Source organism: Leptidea sinapis, chromosome 15 (assembly GCF_905404315.1).
Source record: "Leptidea sinapis chromosome 15, ilLepSina1.1, whole genome shotgun sequence".
Lineage (NCBI taxonomy): Eukaryota > Metazoa > Arthropoda > Insecta > Lepidoptera > Pieridae > Leptidea > Leptidea sinapis.
In genome coordinates this window covers 753,562-768,612 of record NC_066279.1, presented here as the reverse complement: position 1 = coordinate 768,612, position 15,051 = coordinate 753,562, and the positions used below count along the sequence as shown (strand labels likewise).

Genomic DNA, 15,051 nt, shown 5'->3' with positions numbered 1-15,051 from the left:
TTGACAGCTGATATTATACTGAGCTTAAGCTAAGACAGATGACCGTTGGGGCAGTAAAGTCCCCATGATGTGGTCATCATGGCGACCTTACTGGACTACTACTTGACGTACTGGAAGACGCAGTGTTGGTAGGCCCCTCACAAGATGGACCGACGTTCTGGTCAAGATCGCCGGAATACGTTGGATGAGGGCAGCGCAGACCCGATCGTCATAGAAATCTTTGGGGGCCTTTGTCAAGCAGTGGACGTCTTCCGGCTGAAACAACAAGCTTCTTAGCTTAGCCCAATACAAAAGTCAAGTTCGCGTTTTATCACACTCAGCGTAAGTAAAGTCTGAGCAAAGCCTCAGTACTCTCTATAGTCAGCCTTAGATCACTGTTTTTCCAAACAACTATGAGTCGTAATATGCACATATCATTTGCCCCTTCTGTTATAAAATATTAAACACAATTATTAAATTTCAGAACTACTACAATACAGTTTTTGTGACCCTTGGATTGGTATACTTAGAGTGAATATAGGTGAGTTTTTATTTCTAATATTTATTAGTTACAAAAGCTCAAATAATAATATGACGAAACTTATAAAGAATAAAGTTTTATTTCCGTAGTCAATGGTAGCTTACAACAGGTGTTATAAAGAGCAAAGTGTTACATCTTTTACTTCTTACACCCTATATGTAATCAATATAAACCGTAAGTTTTTAATCTGTGTTCTACTGCTACATACCTATAACGATATCTCGACGTGTAGTCGTAAAATATGTGCAAAAATTTCCAAGCTTCCGATGATCTTATAAACATTAAACATTTTACCACATAGACGTCTAATAACAATAATTTGAAATTTCGTAACACATTTGTTTTGTACAATTTGTGGGATTATGTTATAAAAGCATATATACTCGTACATCGTCCAACCATGTCTTACTGACTCAACATAAGCGAATAATATGCACTGAAGAGGTTGCTCAAGAAAAAACTGAACTCTGAACAAAACACATACAAGAAATTCATGATATTTAAATTTTGCAGATGAAAAAATAGAATATGCGACTGGGTTGGTGTTAATTAAAGAAAATCGTGCTCTAGCCCTGGCAAATGATGTTGCAAAAATAAGTAAAGGTGTAATGAGGTAAGCTATATCGCCTGGGGTCTAACTTAGTAGCAATAGCACATAGGTAGGTAGGTATTCACGGGCTACTTTCCACAACTCGACGTCTGCTATGCGCCTATTTTGCGTCATAGGGTTGGGTTGCTAATCTTGCCATCCCAACTCCTCAAGGAAGTTACTCAAACCTCTGATGTCACCCATGACTTCGGGGAGAGTCCTCGGTGACCCCAGGTGTTTGGCCCGGTATGTGGCCACACTACGGCACTCCAGGATGAGGTGTGTGGCCGTTTCTTCTGTCTCCATGCAAGCCCTGCACAGGGGATTGTCAGTGACACATATATTAAACAGATGTTTGTTTATCACATGAGTTATCTTACGTAATCTTGATCGTGTGAGTTTCACCAACTTGCGAGAGAGCCTCTGATCTATACATGGTAGAGCCTCTTTTGTCTGTCTGCATCCACTCATATCCGTCCAGTATTTATTGTGTAGCTCTTTGGTGTGCTGCCTTATGACTGATGCAGGCCAACCAGAGGGGAGAAGCAATAGCATATAAAAAGCTATAGAAATTTCTATTACAATGTAAAAAATTCTTTGAATGATAACAAAGCTTTAGTAAGAATTGCCCTAAAGTATTAGCTTGCCATTGCTTTTGTTAATAGCATTATGTGTCTTCTATTACGAGTAATGTAGTGAAAATCAAAAAAGAAACTTGTTTTATTACATGCATTTTTAACTTATTCGTGTAGGTGTGTGTAAGATTGTAATTAAAATAATTTTTATAACAATGAACCTTAACAGGTTTCAGATCAGGATCAGAATTAACATGTTGATTTAACAGATTGGCATACTTTCATCCCTCTTCTTCTTAGAAAAGCCGAACCATTTCCTAGTTGGTGGGAAATGGTAAAATGTATAACTTTTGACGTAGATAAAAGTCATTTATTTGGCCTAAAAATAAATTGGTAGTGATTTGATTTAACTCTACCTATAATACACAGTGTTGATAAAGGGCAGTCTCGACACGACAACTATTTGAGCCGCAAAATAGTGAGCCCTTGTACCAGTTCCAGTGTTATTGGTATGTAGTAATTAAGTAGTATGTAGCAAGTAAAATTTAATATTGAGTTACACCTGTTTATAAGTTTCTCTGTAAGTTATTTGGCGGTATAATGAGGAATAAAGTGTCGCTGCACTATTTTTATTTTGTTTGGTTTTGTTAGTTTTGTTTTGTTTACGTCTTCATTGCAATAAAAAAATCCAATAAAATTTTTGAAAAATATCGTAAAAAATAAATTAACATCTAAGGTCTATTATAACGTGAATGATTATTTGAATGATAAAGATAGTTGGATTTAATGATTCTAAATTTTGTTAGTGAATATTGTTATACTCATTTGAATGCTATTGTAACTTTTGTACTTCATCCTGACTTGCACTAAATAACTTATAGGGCTTAAAGTGAATAAAGATTTATTAAATTTGAATTGATGAAATTCGTATTTTTTTTCTCAGGAAATCGACCCGAGTAATATTCTATAAATATAATTTAACATATACAGAATGCACTCTATTAGACTATACCTTGCATCCGGAGTTTTATAAGAAAGTAGTAAATACTTTAGCACTGCTTGATATTAACTGTCACCTTGATACTGGTGAGAATTTTCAAGTATAATCATTTTATTTTAATTAGTTTGTAACAAAATTTATGGACGATGCGGGACTCGAACCCACGCCCCTTGGGTTCCGTCCTTACCAACTGCTCTTAGCCGATGGAAATCCACGTAACAGGAAAACCCCCCTTACCGACTGAGCCCAGCGGCCGAGTGATGCACCGACCCAAATTTTGGTATAAGATAAGTGAAATGAGATAGAATAAAAAATTCAGTAATATTTTTTTAAAGTTATTATGTCTTAAGCTTAGATTCTGAATTGGGCTCCGCTGCGCTCTAACTAGATACTACACTACCTAAGAACTTTTTAACTTTAATAGCTTTTATGTTACAGCATCTATTAGAAGCTTGTTTGCGTGGCATCACACTCAATGGCATCTTTCTAATTTTGTAACATACGCTTCGTGTTATTTTACATTGAAATTAATAAAATACAAATTACTTACTGATGATACGTGATCCCAGTGTCTTTCTTATTTCTTGTAGTAATCTTTTTACAAAGTTTTAATACGCAACCTGGCTTTTAGTATCAATTATTAGCAAAATTTAACAGAACATGGTACGTCAACGTCACACATTGTTTTAGACTGGCTCCAGAACGCCCACTTTTGCTTAGTATTAGTTGCGTATCTAGTTGGAGCGCAGCGGAGACTAAACCTTAATCTAAGGTCTAAAGTCATGTTAATAGGTGTTACAAATTATTTAGGTATTATTTAAGTAGGTATTGAAAAACGATCTCGTCCCATGCGATGAACTTTACATAGTTTTTGTTGGTTTCTTGAGTGTCCCAAAATTCAGTGTCACGCCATAACAGGACTAAAGAATAGATAGTAACCATTTTTTGGTTATTGTGGTTAGTGCTGGTTATTTTTGTCCATTTGAAACGTGTCACCATAACTCTAAATAACATATCTTTAATCAAAATAAAAAAATTGCGTGCGTGTAGTCTTCCCTACTAGCGTTGTATCGTGCAGGTTTAGCGCGCGGCCGCGAGTATATAGAATATCTTCCCTAGTAGCGTTGTATCGTGCAGGCTTGGCGCGGCTGCGAATAAGAAGAACATATACCCTACTAGCATTGTATCGTGCAGGTTTAACGCGTGGCCTCGTGAAAGTAGAACAATTTTCCTAAATGCGTTGTATCATGCAGGCTTAGCGCGCGGCCAGGAGTAAATTAAACATCTCCCCTATACACATACGAAATGTATAATTTATCCTAAACGGCTTATATCTGTGTTGTTTTTTTGTTTTTCAGGTGAACCTATCAGCTTGCTGTCAGAAAATGAACCTTTTCAAACTTTACATATAATGGGATTGACTGATAGTAAGCTTTTTTCATAAATCATTCCTTGATTAATGTCGGACATAATATTATACGGATAACTATAGAATATCCTTAAGAGTGACAATAGGGCTTATTAAATTTCTGTACAACCCTAAGTGTAGACTTTCTGGTCGAACATGAAGATCGAAAATGTATAGAAGTGGATCTCTCGAAAAAAATCTTTGAAAAAACGAGATTGCTACCGTACCATACTAAAAGTGAAACGATTAATTAGTAATATACGACTTCATTTGTTAACTATATATTGAAGAAAAAAGTATTGTATTGTATTCCCAGTGCTCTGTGAACGGGTGGATCACTTAGCGTTGCGTAGAGACATCGCTTCATTGTGTGTCTTCTACTGCATTTATCATGGGGAGTGTTCCGAAAAGCTGTTTCACCTGATTCTACCTGCCGCCGAATTCCACCTTCGCACGACACGCTACAAGAAAGGATATCATTCCCACCATCTGAAAGTGTGGCGGTCCTCCACAGTGCAGTTTTCAAGGAGCTTTCTTCCACGTACTACAAAGCTGTGGAATGAACTTCCTTGTGCGTTGTTTCCATGACGATATCACATGGGTAACTTCAAAAAAGCGCGTACACCTTCCTTGAAGGCCGGCAGTGCTCCTGTGATTCCTGGTGTTGCAAGAGAATGTGGGCGGCGGTGATCACTGAGCACCAGGTGAACAGTACGCTCGTTTGTCCTCCTTTTCCATAAAAAAAAGTATTCCTCCTGATTTTAAGATAATTAAATTCAAGGAAATTTTATTGAAAATTTATTGAATAAGGCGTTACTTTGCGGAAATCCATAATTATACAAATTATTTAAGTTTTCTTTAGTGTTAATTCCGCCAATATTTGTCTTTAAAACAATTCGACACGTGTTTCGCCTCTACACGAGGCATCCTCAGGACGTGTTGTCTCGCCAAAATCTGGCACGAGACTGAATCAAATGAGCCGGAAGCCGCTCTTTTATACCCTCGCCCCATGAAATGACGCGCTGTGATTGGTCGGCTGTTGTGACGTATTACCCCCGGAAGAGACACGTAACAAAGGTGATGGGACTAAATTTGTTTGTTCATTCAACAATATAAACATATTGTTATTTTTGTGTTTTATTATTTCTAATTCTTAAATGTGTTAGAGCAATTAGAAATAATAAAACACAAAAATAACAATATGTTTATATTGTTGAATGAACAAACAAATTTAGTCCCATCACCTTTGTTACGTGTCTCTTCCGGGGGTAATACGTCACAACAGCCGACCAATCACAGCGCGTCATTTCATGGGGCGAGGGTATAAAAGAGCGGCTTCCGGCTCATTTGATTCAGTCTCGTGCCAGATTTTGGCGAGACAACACGTCCTGAGGATGCCTCGTGTAGAGGCGAAACACGTGTCGAATTGTTTTAAAGACAAATATTGGCGGAATTAACACTAAAGAAAACTTAAATAATTTGTATAAATTCAAGGACTTATATATATTTATTTTATAATAAAAATATAAGCACTCTGGTGGTGTCTATGGTTATAATAGTATCTAATATACTTAGTTTGTTTTATATTTCAGAAAATGCGCAGCTTGAAAGAGTGATATATGATGCTACTGAAGTAAATCATACAGAATGCACAAATTTTTACATAGAACAAGAGGTATTGAAAACAGAATTGCAACCTTATATATAGCTGCTTCACTTTACGGAGTATAATATATTTGCATAAATATGTAGGGATGCAAATTATCGAAAAAATATGCTTATTCTTGACATATGATTCTTTCATGACTTGGAAGATAATTACTTACTTAAAATCAAAGTTATGCAAATGAAATAATAAGATTATTTAAATTATAATTTCAGCTGAATTTTGATTTCTTGTGGCCGTCAAAGGCTATTTGTGTGCTAGCTAATGTTCCTTATAAATGCGTGTTTGATCCTGGTATGGCACTACTAACAATTATACAAGATAGTTGGATATTGGTGAGTAAACTTTAATAATGCTCTGTCTGTAAAATATACTTCTCATCTAACAATTTCTTATTTTTTAAAGTAATTACACAAATTAAATTTCAAAACAAATTTCAAAACAAATTATATTTGTGTAATCCCAGAAGTGAGGGTTAAAAAATAACTAATTGGTTAATTTGAAAGAGCGACTTCTCAAGTCAATTTCCTAATATGCAAATATTGGGGTTGAGCAGGTTATCAACTTAAATTTATTGAATTAGGCGTTACTTTGTGGAAATCCATAATTATACAAATGATTTATGTTTTCTTTAGTGTTAATACCGCCAACATTTGTTTTTTAAAACAATTCGACACGTGTTTCGCCTCTACACGAGGCATCTTCAGGACTTGTTGTCTCTCCAAAATCTGGCTCGAGATTGAATCAAATAAACCGGAAGCCGCTCTTTTATACCCTCGTCCCATGAAATGACGCGCTGTGATTGGTCGGCTGTTGTGACGTATTACCCCCGGAAGAGACACGTAGCAAAGGTGATGGGACTAAATTTGTTTGTTCATTCAACAATGTAAACATGTTATATTTGTGTTTTATTATTTCTAATTGCTCTAACACATTTAATCGAAATCCGTTTTCACATGTATGTAAAATATTAAAATTATTATTGTTTCCGAGAGAGTGACCTGTATCAATTAAATGTTTCGCGAAGTGTGATTTTTCGGGATGATTATTCCTAAATGCGGCAATATGTTCCTTTATCTTGCCACCCCGTACAACATAAACTAGAGGCCTTCCGCTGCAATGTTCACAGATTAATGTCAGTCCCACTGTCCCGTGACAGCTTCGCGAAAGAACTTAATACAATATACCAAATCGCGGTTTCCAACGGCTATACAAAACAGTTAGTGAACAAATAAAATAAAATAAACAAAAACATTTGATTAATTCAGAACTTTATCCCGTCCCACCACAATCAAATAACAAATATGTGGGTAGTTTGACATATATTGGTCCAATATCAGATAAAATAGCTAAAATATTTAGGAAAAACAATATTAATGTGTCCTTAAGAACGAATCACAAATTGTCAGTCGAATATGTAATGGCAAAGATCGATTAAATAATTCCGAAAAATCCGGCGTTTATAAACTAAGTTGTGACACTTGTAACGGTGTATATATAGGTCAAACAGGTCGAATTTTCAAAATTAGATTAGAGGAACATATTGCCGCATTTAGGAATAATCATCCCGAAAAATCACACTTCGCGAAACATTTAATTGATACAGGTCACTCTCTCGGAAACAATAATAATTTTAATATTTTACGTACATGTGAAAACGGATTTCGATTAAATGTGTTAGAGCAATTAGAAATAATAAAACACAAATATAACATGTTTACATTGTTGAATGAACAAACAAATTTAGTCCCATCACCTTTGCTACGTGTCTCTTCCAATCCAGCGCGACCAATCACAGCGCGTCATTTCATGGGACGAGGGTATAAAAGAGCGGCTTCCGGTTCATTTGATTTAAAGTAGATCCTGTAGATGAAGCCACAACCTGAGAGTTGAACAAGACATATCTAGATTTATGAACGATACGTCACTCGAACGGTTGGCTCAGTGGAAGGGCGCTCGGAACACGAGAGATCGCAGGTTCGATTCCCGCATCGTTTATAAATTTTGTTTACAAATTAAATTTATGTACTTGTCAGTTATTTTTATCTATACGTGAATACGTGTTTAATAGTTAACTAAGAATTTCGCCGATCAGAAAAACAAGCCAACAGGTGAGTAGGTAAGTGACCACACTTGCAAGATCAAAGGAATTGCAGAAAAACAACGGAAATTTCGTCAGGAATTTCCACGAGCGTACGGGTCACCTAATGTTAAGTGATCACCGCGACTCACATTCTCTTGTTAAACCAGAGGAATTACAGGAATATTGCCAGCCTTTAAGAAAGATGTACGCACTTTTGAAAGAAAAATATCATATCGTCCCATAAACACAAGGAAGCTTATACAAATCTAGGTTGCACGTGGTGAAAAAATTCTTTGATATCCGTTCTGAGGAGGAACGCCACACATACAGATGTTGGGGATGATATTCTTATTTGTGGCTTATCGTACGAAGGTGGAATTCGGTGGCAAGAATCAGATCAAACAGCTCTTCTGAACACTCATGGTAATAAGTGCGGTAGATAACAAGTGAAGCGTACCCAATTCATTCTAAAACCAAAGTAGTACGTCGATGAATAGTTTGCCTATTTTGAGGTAGCCTTGACAAATGCCCTACATCCAGATGACATTAATGATTCTGTGTTTGTGGCGTCACATATCAGAAAAAATAGTTCTGGGAATAGTTCGTGTTAGATGCGGTAAAAAAATTACAATGAAATCATGTTTCTATACAACGTCAAGATATTGAGCCGTTCACGTACGTATATATTTTTTATTTACTAATTCGTTAAACAAGAATAAAAGCTATTTAAAATTAATCTTTAAATAATGCTAGGAGATAAAAAATTTGCAGCAGTTGACCTGAGTTTACTTTTGATTTTGTATAGATATAAAAACGAGAAAGTAGAAAAAAAGAATTTGAATTAATTTAATTGCTTAGAATATTTTTTTGCCGTCACGAAATTAGTATATTATCAATATAGGTATTACAATATTACTTATGAGACGATTAAAAGGCATCGCACAAAGAGTGCAGACGCTATGTCCAACGCTGTTTCCTTTGGTTTTATTAAGTTAAGTCAAAGATCTTTGTCAATATGGATTTTGGCTCTTCTGTTAAAATTTGGTACGAAATATTCTCTTATTTTAAGGTGGGTATCAGCACTCTAGGTCCAGGTTGTGCCTTGCCATCTAGATTTGTAAACATTTCGCCATTCTTGCCCTGGATTAAGCAAGAAATTAAATCAAAGGAAAAACATTCTAGAAGGCAGAACGAAGTTACCGTAAATGAGGCAATAGAAGTTGAAGATCCGTCTATTGTTAATGAAGACATCGATAGAGAAGATGATTTTATTGTTGAAAGGTTTAATGCAACAAGTTTTGTTTGGAAAAAATGTGAGTAAACATTATCATTGAGTAGTACAATAGACAAGCAATCAGCTGAAACAGTTCAAAACTATCTTATTTGTAATTGAAAGATCAATAAGACGCTATTCTGATATCATATTAGTTAGCTTTGAGAAATTGGTTTTTCATGGATGATTTGAAGACAATTTTCATAAGCGAGATGAAGTTTCACACGAAAAATTTCCAAAGAAAAAGTTAATATAAGAACATAAAATCTTAATTCAGAATAATGCAATTAACGAATTTGTCCTTTTAGTTTTAAACCTTATGTGAATTTAAAATATTTGAGTTTATTTAACAGAACAATAATAATAATAAGCCTTTTTATTCCGAATCTATGTGTAAACAATAATTCTTAAACCAAATTTATAAAACATCTCCTATTTCAGCGTGCCTCTTGGCATAGGCCTCGTCTAAAGATTTCAATTGTGAACTATATTTCATCCTCCCATCTAGTAAACTGCCTATCTCGGTTTCACTTGCCATCCCTTGGATACCATTCCGTCACTGCCGGGCTCCATTTTCCTTTTGTGTCTCGCATCAAGTGTCCTACCCACCTCTATTTATCTTAGTCAATTCTTTCAAGTATATCAGTGAGTTTCGTTTTTGTACGGAAAATTATGTTTATTACTCTGTCTCTTCTTTTCGAGCCTGTCAAGCTCCTCTCCATTGCTCTTTGATATTTGGCTAATCTCTCTCTTAGAGATTTGGTCAGTGTCCATGTTTCGCAAGTCAAACATGGAAATACACAATATGCCTGAATCAACAGCAAAACTTCAATTAAACTGAATGAAATTTTCTTTAAGTTCAGCATTAGCAAAACATTTTAAAATTTATATATATTTAGTTTTATATCCTTAAGTAAATTAACATACTCTAATATACTCTAAAGCAAAATTTTAGTAATATTATACCACTTCATTAATGAATGAACCCCTGTTAAAATTTTAACCGCAAAAACAATTACAATATTAATATGAAAGACCTGCAGGATTTATTCGAACAAATAAAAAAATGAAATGCAACATCAAACTGAACGGATAGTATCGCAAATGGATACAAAATTGGCCTGTTTAATGGTTCATATTGAAGAGTTAAAGTCAGAAAATCAAAACCTAAAAGAAAAAATAAAAAATTTGGAGAACCAAAATAGAAAAAACCATATTATTTTACACGGACTTAAAGAGAATGAACGATCAACTGTTAATCTTATGGAAATAGCAGTAGAAAAACCAAAAAACGAATTAAATATAAACTTGAGTAACAGTGATATTGACTACATTCTCAGAATAGGAAAGAAAGAGGTAGAAGAACACAGAAAAATAAGGCCAGTACTCATTAAACTAACGAACAGATGGATGAAATACGAAATAATAAAAAACAAGAAGAAACTTAAAGACATTTATATCACCGATGATTACTCTAAGAAAGTTATTGAAAAGAGAAAAGCACTAAAAATAAAGATGATGGAAGAAAGAACCAAAGCAAACTTTGCAATTATCAAATTTGATAAACTCATAGTTAAAGATAGTACTTCCTCAGAAACTACCCAACGACATAAAAGAAAGCCATCTTCACCTCTAAGCCAAATACGCAAACAAACTAATAGCTCAAACAAAGTGAATAGAAAAAATGCGTTTGATGTGATGAGAGAAAGAAGCAGCACTTTATCATCGTTAACGCCAATCATGACCAGAGATAAAAACACAGCATAGGAAATAATCATCAGCCACCGCAATAAACCGCAAAGAAAAAACAAGCAAAAACACAATAATTATAAGGAAAATAAGAAACCAATCCTCAATCTGACTGGTCATCGTGAGGATTTAGACCAAAACCCACCATCTAAAGAAAAAGAATTATTAAAAATTTGTGCATACAACGTGAGATCATTATCCTCGGTAGAAAGACTTTTAGAATTAACAAACGCACTACAATCTATTAATTGTGACATAATAGGACTTGCTGAAGTAAGAAGACTAGGCTGCAGTATAGAAGAATATCAAGAATATATATTTTGTTACATGGGAGAAACTAAAGGCAAGCATGGAGTAGGATTCTTGGTAAAGAAGAGATTTAAAGAAAATATATCAAATTTCACAGGAATATCAGAAAGAGTAGCACTGTTACAAATGTCTTTTTACGAAATAAAAATTTCAATAATACAGGTATACGCACCTACAGAAAAAGCAAGTGATACAGAAATTGATAAATTCTATGATGACCTTCAAAAAGCGCACGATGGTATTGGACAAAGAAACGAAAGAGGAGAAAGATTAATAGAATATGCTCTTGAACACAAACTGTCAATAACTAATACGTTTTTTAATAAAAAACAAAAAAATAAATGGACGTGGATGTCGCCAGATCAAAAAGTCAAAAATGAAATCGATTTTGCCCTGACGAATTCACTAAAATCTGTCACAAACTTTGAGATCTTAAGTAAACTAAATTTTCCGTCGGATCATAGACTGTTACGACTAACTTTTATATTAAGTTGTATCAAGAAGAGTGGGAGGTCATACAGAACAAAGCTTCCCATCCCTAAAACAGAAGAAGAAACAAAGAATTACTTAGAACACTGTAAATGTTACATGGAAAAGAAACAAGGGGAATGGGAAAAAGAAATTGATGTACAAACTTATTATAATTTTCTAGTAGAGGCTATATTACAAAGACCTACACCACAAAAAGTGCAGATAAAGAAAAACCGGAACAGAATATTTAGCGAAAAAACAGACAATCTAATTAAAAAAAGAACAGAATTGATAAATACAAAAAATAAAAATAAAGAACTTAAAGAAGAATTGAGTAAAATTTACAAATTTGGAAAGCACTTAAATCCCTTAATGTACCTCAAAAATATCAGAACATAATAAAACACATCTACTCTAATAGTACCAGTAATGTTATATTGGAAACAAGAGGAGAGTCAATAAAAATCGAACGCGGAGTAAAACAAGGCGACCCTCTGTCCCCAAAAATTTTAAATTTGGTACTGGATTATGTATTTCGACAAATTGACTGGGTAAACAAAGGCATAATAGTTAATGGCTGTTTCTTAAGTCATCTAAGGTTCGCTGATGACATCGTAGTACTAGCAGAAACTCCAAAAGACCTAGAAAATATGATCAATTCACTAGACAAAGAAAGTTTAAAAATTGGATTAAAAATGAATTTTAATAAAACCAAAGTGATGACCAACAGTTTTCAAATATCCATCACCACTAGCGGCAATGAAATTGAATACGTTGAAAAATATATATATTTAGGCAAACAAATATCAGTTGATAAAAATTCCAACGAAGAAGAAGTCGAAAGAAAAAGGAATTTAACCTGGAAAAAATTTTGGTCTTTGAAAGAAATTCTAAAGGGAGATTTCAATCTAAAAATGGAGAAAACTGTAGTTGACACATGTTTATTACCTTGTCTTCTATATGGATGTCAAACATGGACTTTCACGAATAAAGTTAAACAAAAAATTAGAACGACACAGAGAGCAATAGAAAGAAGTATATTGAAAATAAGGAAAATTCAAAAGATAAGAAATGTTCTAATTAGACAAAGAACAAAAATAAAAGATGCACTGACCCACGCATTGAAACTAAAATGGCAATGGGCCGGTCATATATCACGACTCACAGACAACAGATGGACGATAAATACAACGAAATGGAAAGGGCCGGTGGGCATTAGAAAAGTTGGAAGACCGTGTAAGAGGTGGGCTGATGATGTGATTGAATACGCTGGAAAAGACTGGCTAATATTGGGCAAAGACCCAATAGTGTGGAAAAAAATGGAGGGGCCCATACTACTAATTAAAAATTTATTATTAAGAAATAGAAAAAAAATACTAATATAAAACTATTCTCTTTTTAAATTCTTATAATATTAGTCTTAAGTTAAGTTTACTAACAATAATTATAAGTTTGTTTTAATTTTTAAATTTAGCTTAACTTAATTATGTAATTTAGTATGGGAATAAAAGGCTTTTTTATTTATTTTATTTTATAAGTAAATTAACAATATTTGAGTAACACCCAATAAAATTATTTTTTAATTCAGCTCTGGCAAACAAAAAAGAAATTGTTCACGGAAGCTGCAAGCCTAGAGATGGAACTTATTTATACAGAGATGTTGGTAAGATTGAAGCACCAGGACAAACAGCAACCGGAACATATGCGGTTGGTAATATCCTTAATTTAACTCCTCACCCTCTAGATGTGTGGTGTTCTTCTTCTTTGATGTTCTCAGGATATTAAAAAAATTGAAAGTAAAACCAATGTTGAAACCACAGGTTGGAACAGTAGTATAAAATTCATAAAGCAGAGACAGCTATTTCCAACGACGATGTAATTTGTGCCGCACGAGACGAAGTCGTGGGCCTCTACACACCCGAATAAGCGCACTTTCCCCCGAGTAATACACTGCTACTATACCTTTGATGAAAATAATACAAATGATTAAATTCCAGAAAATATAAATTTTCCAAAAAAACGGACAATGCATTTTGAACTCGATTGACAAGCTTTTTAAAAAGGTTAAGGCTGATACGAGATTTTAATATAACTTGTAATTGGACAATTTGATATCTATATAAAATTTAAAAGTAGAGCTAGTTAGAAATGGATATTCATATTACTTTCTGTGCCCTGAATAACGTTAGTACTAGATTTTCATACAACTTTGGTCCCGTAGCAATAACGTTCTATATAGAATGTATGTATAGAACGTCATTGTCCGCTACACAACATTCGTAATAGATGTACATATAACTTTATGTCCGATGAACAACGTTAGTAGTAAATTTTCATACAACTTTTCCGGCCGTCTATTTAATGGTAATAAATGAAGCTCTTTTAGCCCAGTTTTATGTCGCGGTGATCACTTAACGTCAGTTGATCCGTACACTTGTTTATACTCCTCTTCCATAAAAAATGTTGCACGAAAACCCAGTACTAATTCTATTAAACGAAGGCAGGAAAATGTTTCAACAATTAGTCCTCCGTGGAAGATAATAATATAATTTTATTAATTATAATTATAATTAAATTTGATAATAATATAATATTAATAATAAGATAATAATTTTTTTATTGTTCTAGCTGTCCCTTTATGACCTGCATTTTCATAATATAACCTGCATCGCCGTAACAGTTGGTTGCAAGAGCCGAACTGTTACGCATATGTGGATTGACAAAGGATTCCATCAAGAAGACCTGGGTCAATTTGTCAAAATAATCCCAGATCTACCTGACCGAGGGTCAACAATCCCACCCAAAATTCTCTATATAAAGGACAAGTATCAAAATTATGAAAACATTTCTACTACTAATATATTGTTCAAATTTATCTTTACTAACAAAGCTACTATTCGAGTTGATTTCTACGGCCATAAGAATGGGCCACCTCAACCAACTTGGCCGCCATTTCCAGATGATATATAAGTTTGAGGGTAGTTCTAGAAAATATTGAAGGATTTTTGAATATTGATTATAATTACTGAGTTATATCCAAATATCAATAGCCAAAAATAAGGCTGATTCGGACTCTTCAGAAGAATCATCTTTGTCTAATGCAGACGACAGCGATTAGAATAGGGAATCCATAATTTGTACATAATTTATTCGAATAAAAATGTTTTGAACCCCTGAATCTTTGTTTACATTCTTTCGTCTCGTTAGCCTTTCTATAGTCCAGGAAACAATCCCCTAGCCCCAAGCCCTAGATAATTAATTAGCTTAGATCTTTTTTATTTATAATTGGATCTTTATAAAAATAAATAAATATTTTAGTTTTTTTATTTGCTTTTTCCATATGGCCCAAATTTGTTTTGAGGACAATTTTTAGCTATTTAGCTTTGTCGTTACTACTAATATGCCGAT

At 34.1% G+C, this 15,051-nt stretch overlaps 1 protein-coding gene across 1 annotated transcript; it reads left to right on the top strand.

The window, feature by feature from the left end:
* Positions 1-395: 395 nt before the first annotated feature.
* LOC126968413 (uncharacterized) lies at positions 396-14,809 on the top strand. The gene is made up of 9 exons (XM_050813434.1): positions 396-520; positions 1,034-1,133; positions 2,628-2,770; positions 4,043-4,111; positions 5,685-5,767; positions 5,974-6,093; positions 8,911-9,154; positions 13,232-13,350; positions 14,272-14,809. Exons 2-9 carry the CDS (start codon positions 1,129-1,131, stop codon positions 14,611-14,613), a joined length of 1,125 nt encoding a protein of 374 aa, XP_050669391.1. The 5' UTR covers positions 396-520; positions 1,034-1,128; the 3' UTR covers positions 14,614-14,809.
* The last annotated feature ends 242 nt before the right edge of the window (positions 14,810-15,051 follow it).

Coding starts and splice junctions, on each gene's coding strand:
- LOC126968413 (XM_050813434.1), top strand. Junction 2,771..4,042: donor TAACTGTCACCTTGATACTG/GTGAGAATTTTC, acceptor TTTGTTTTTCAG/GTGAACCTATCAGCTTGCTG. Junction 6,094..8,910: donor TACAAGATAGTTGGATATTG/GTGAGTAAACTT, acceptor TCTTATTTTAAG/GTGGGTATCAGCACTCTAGG.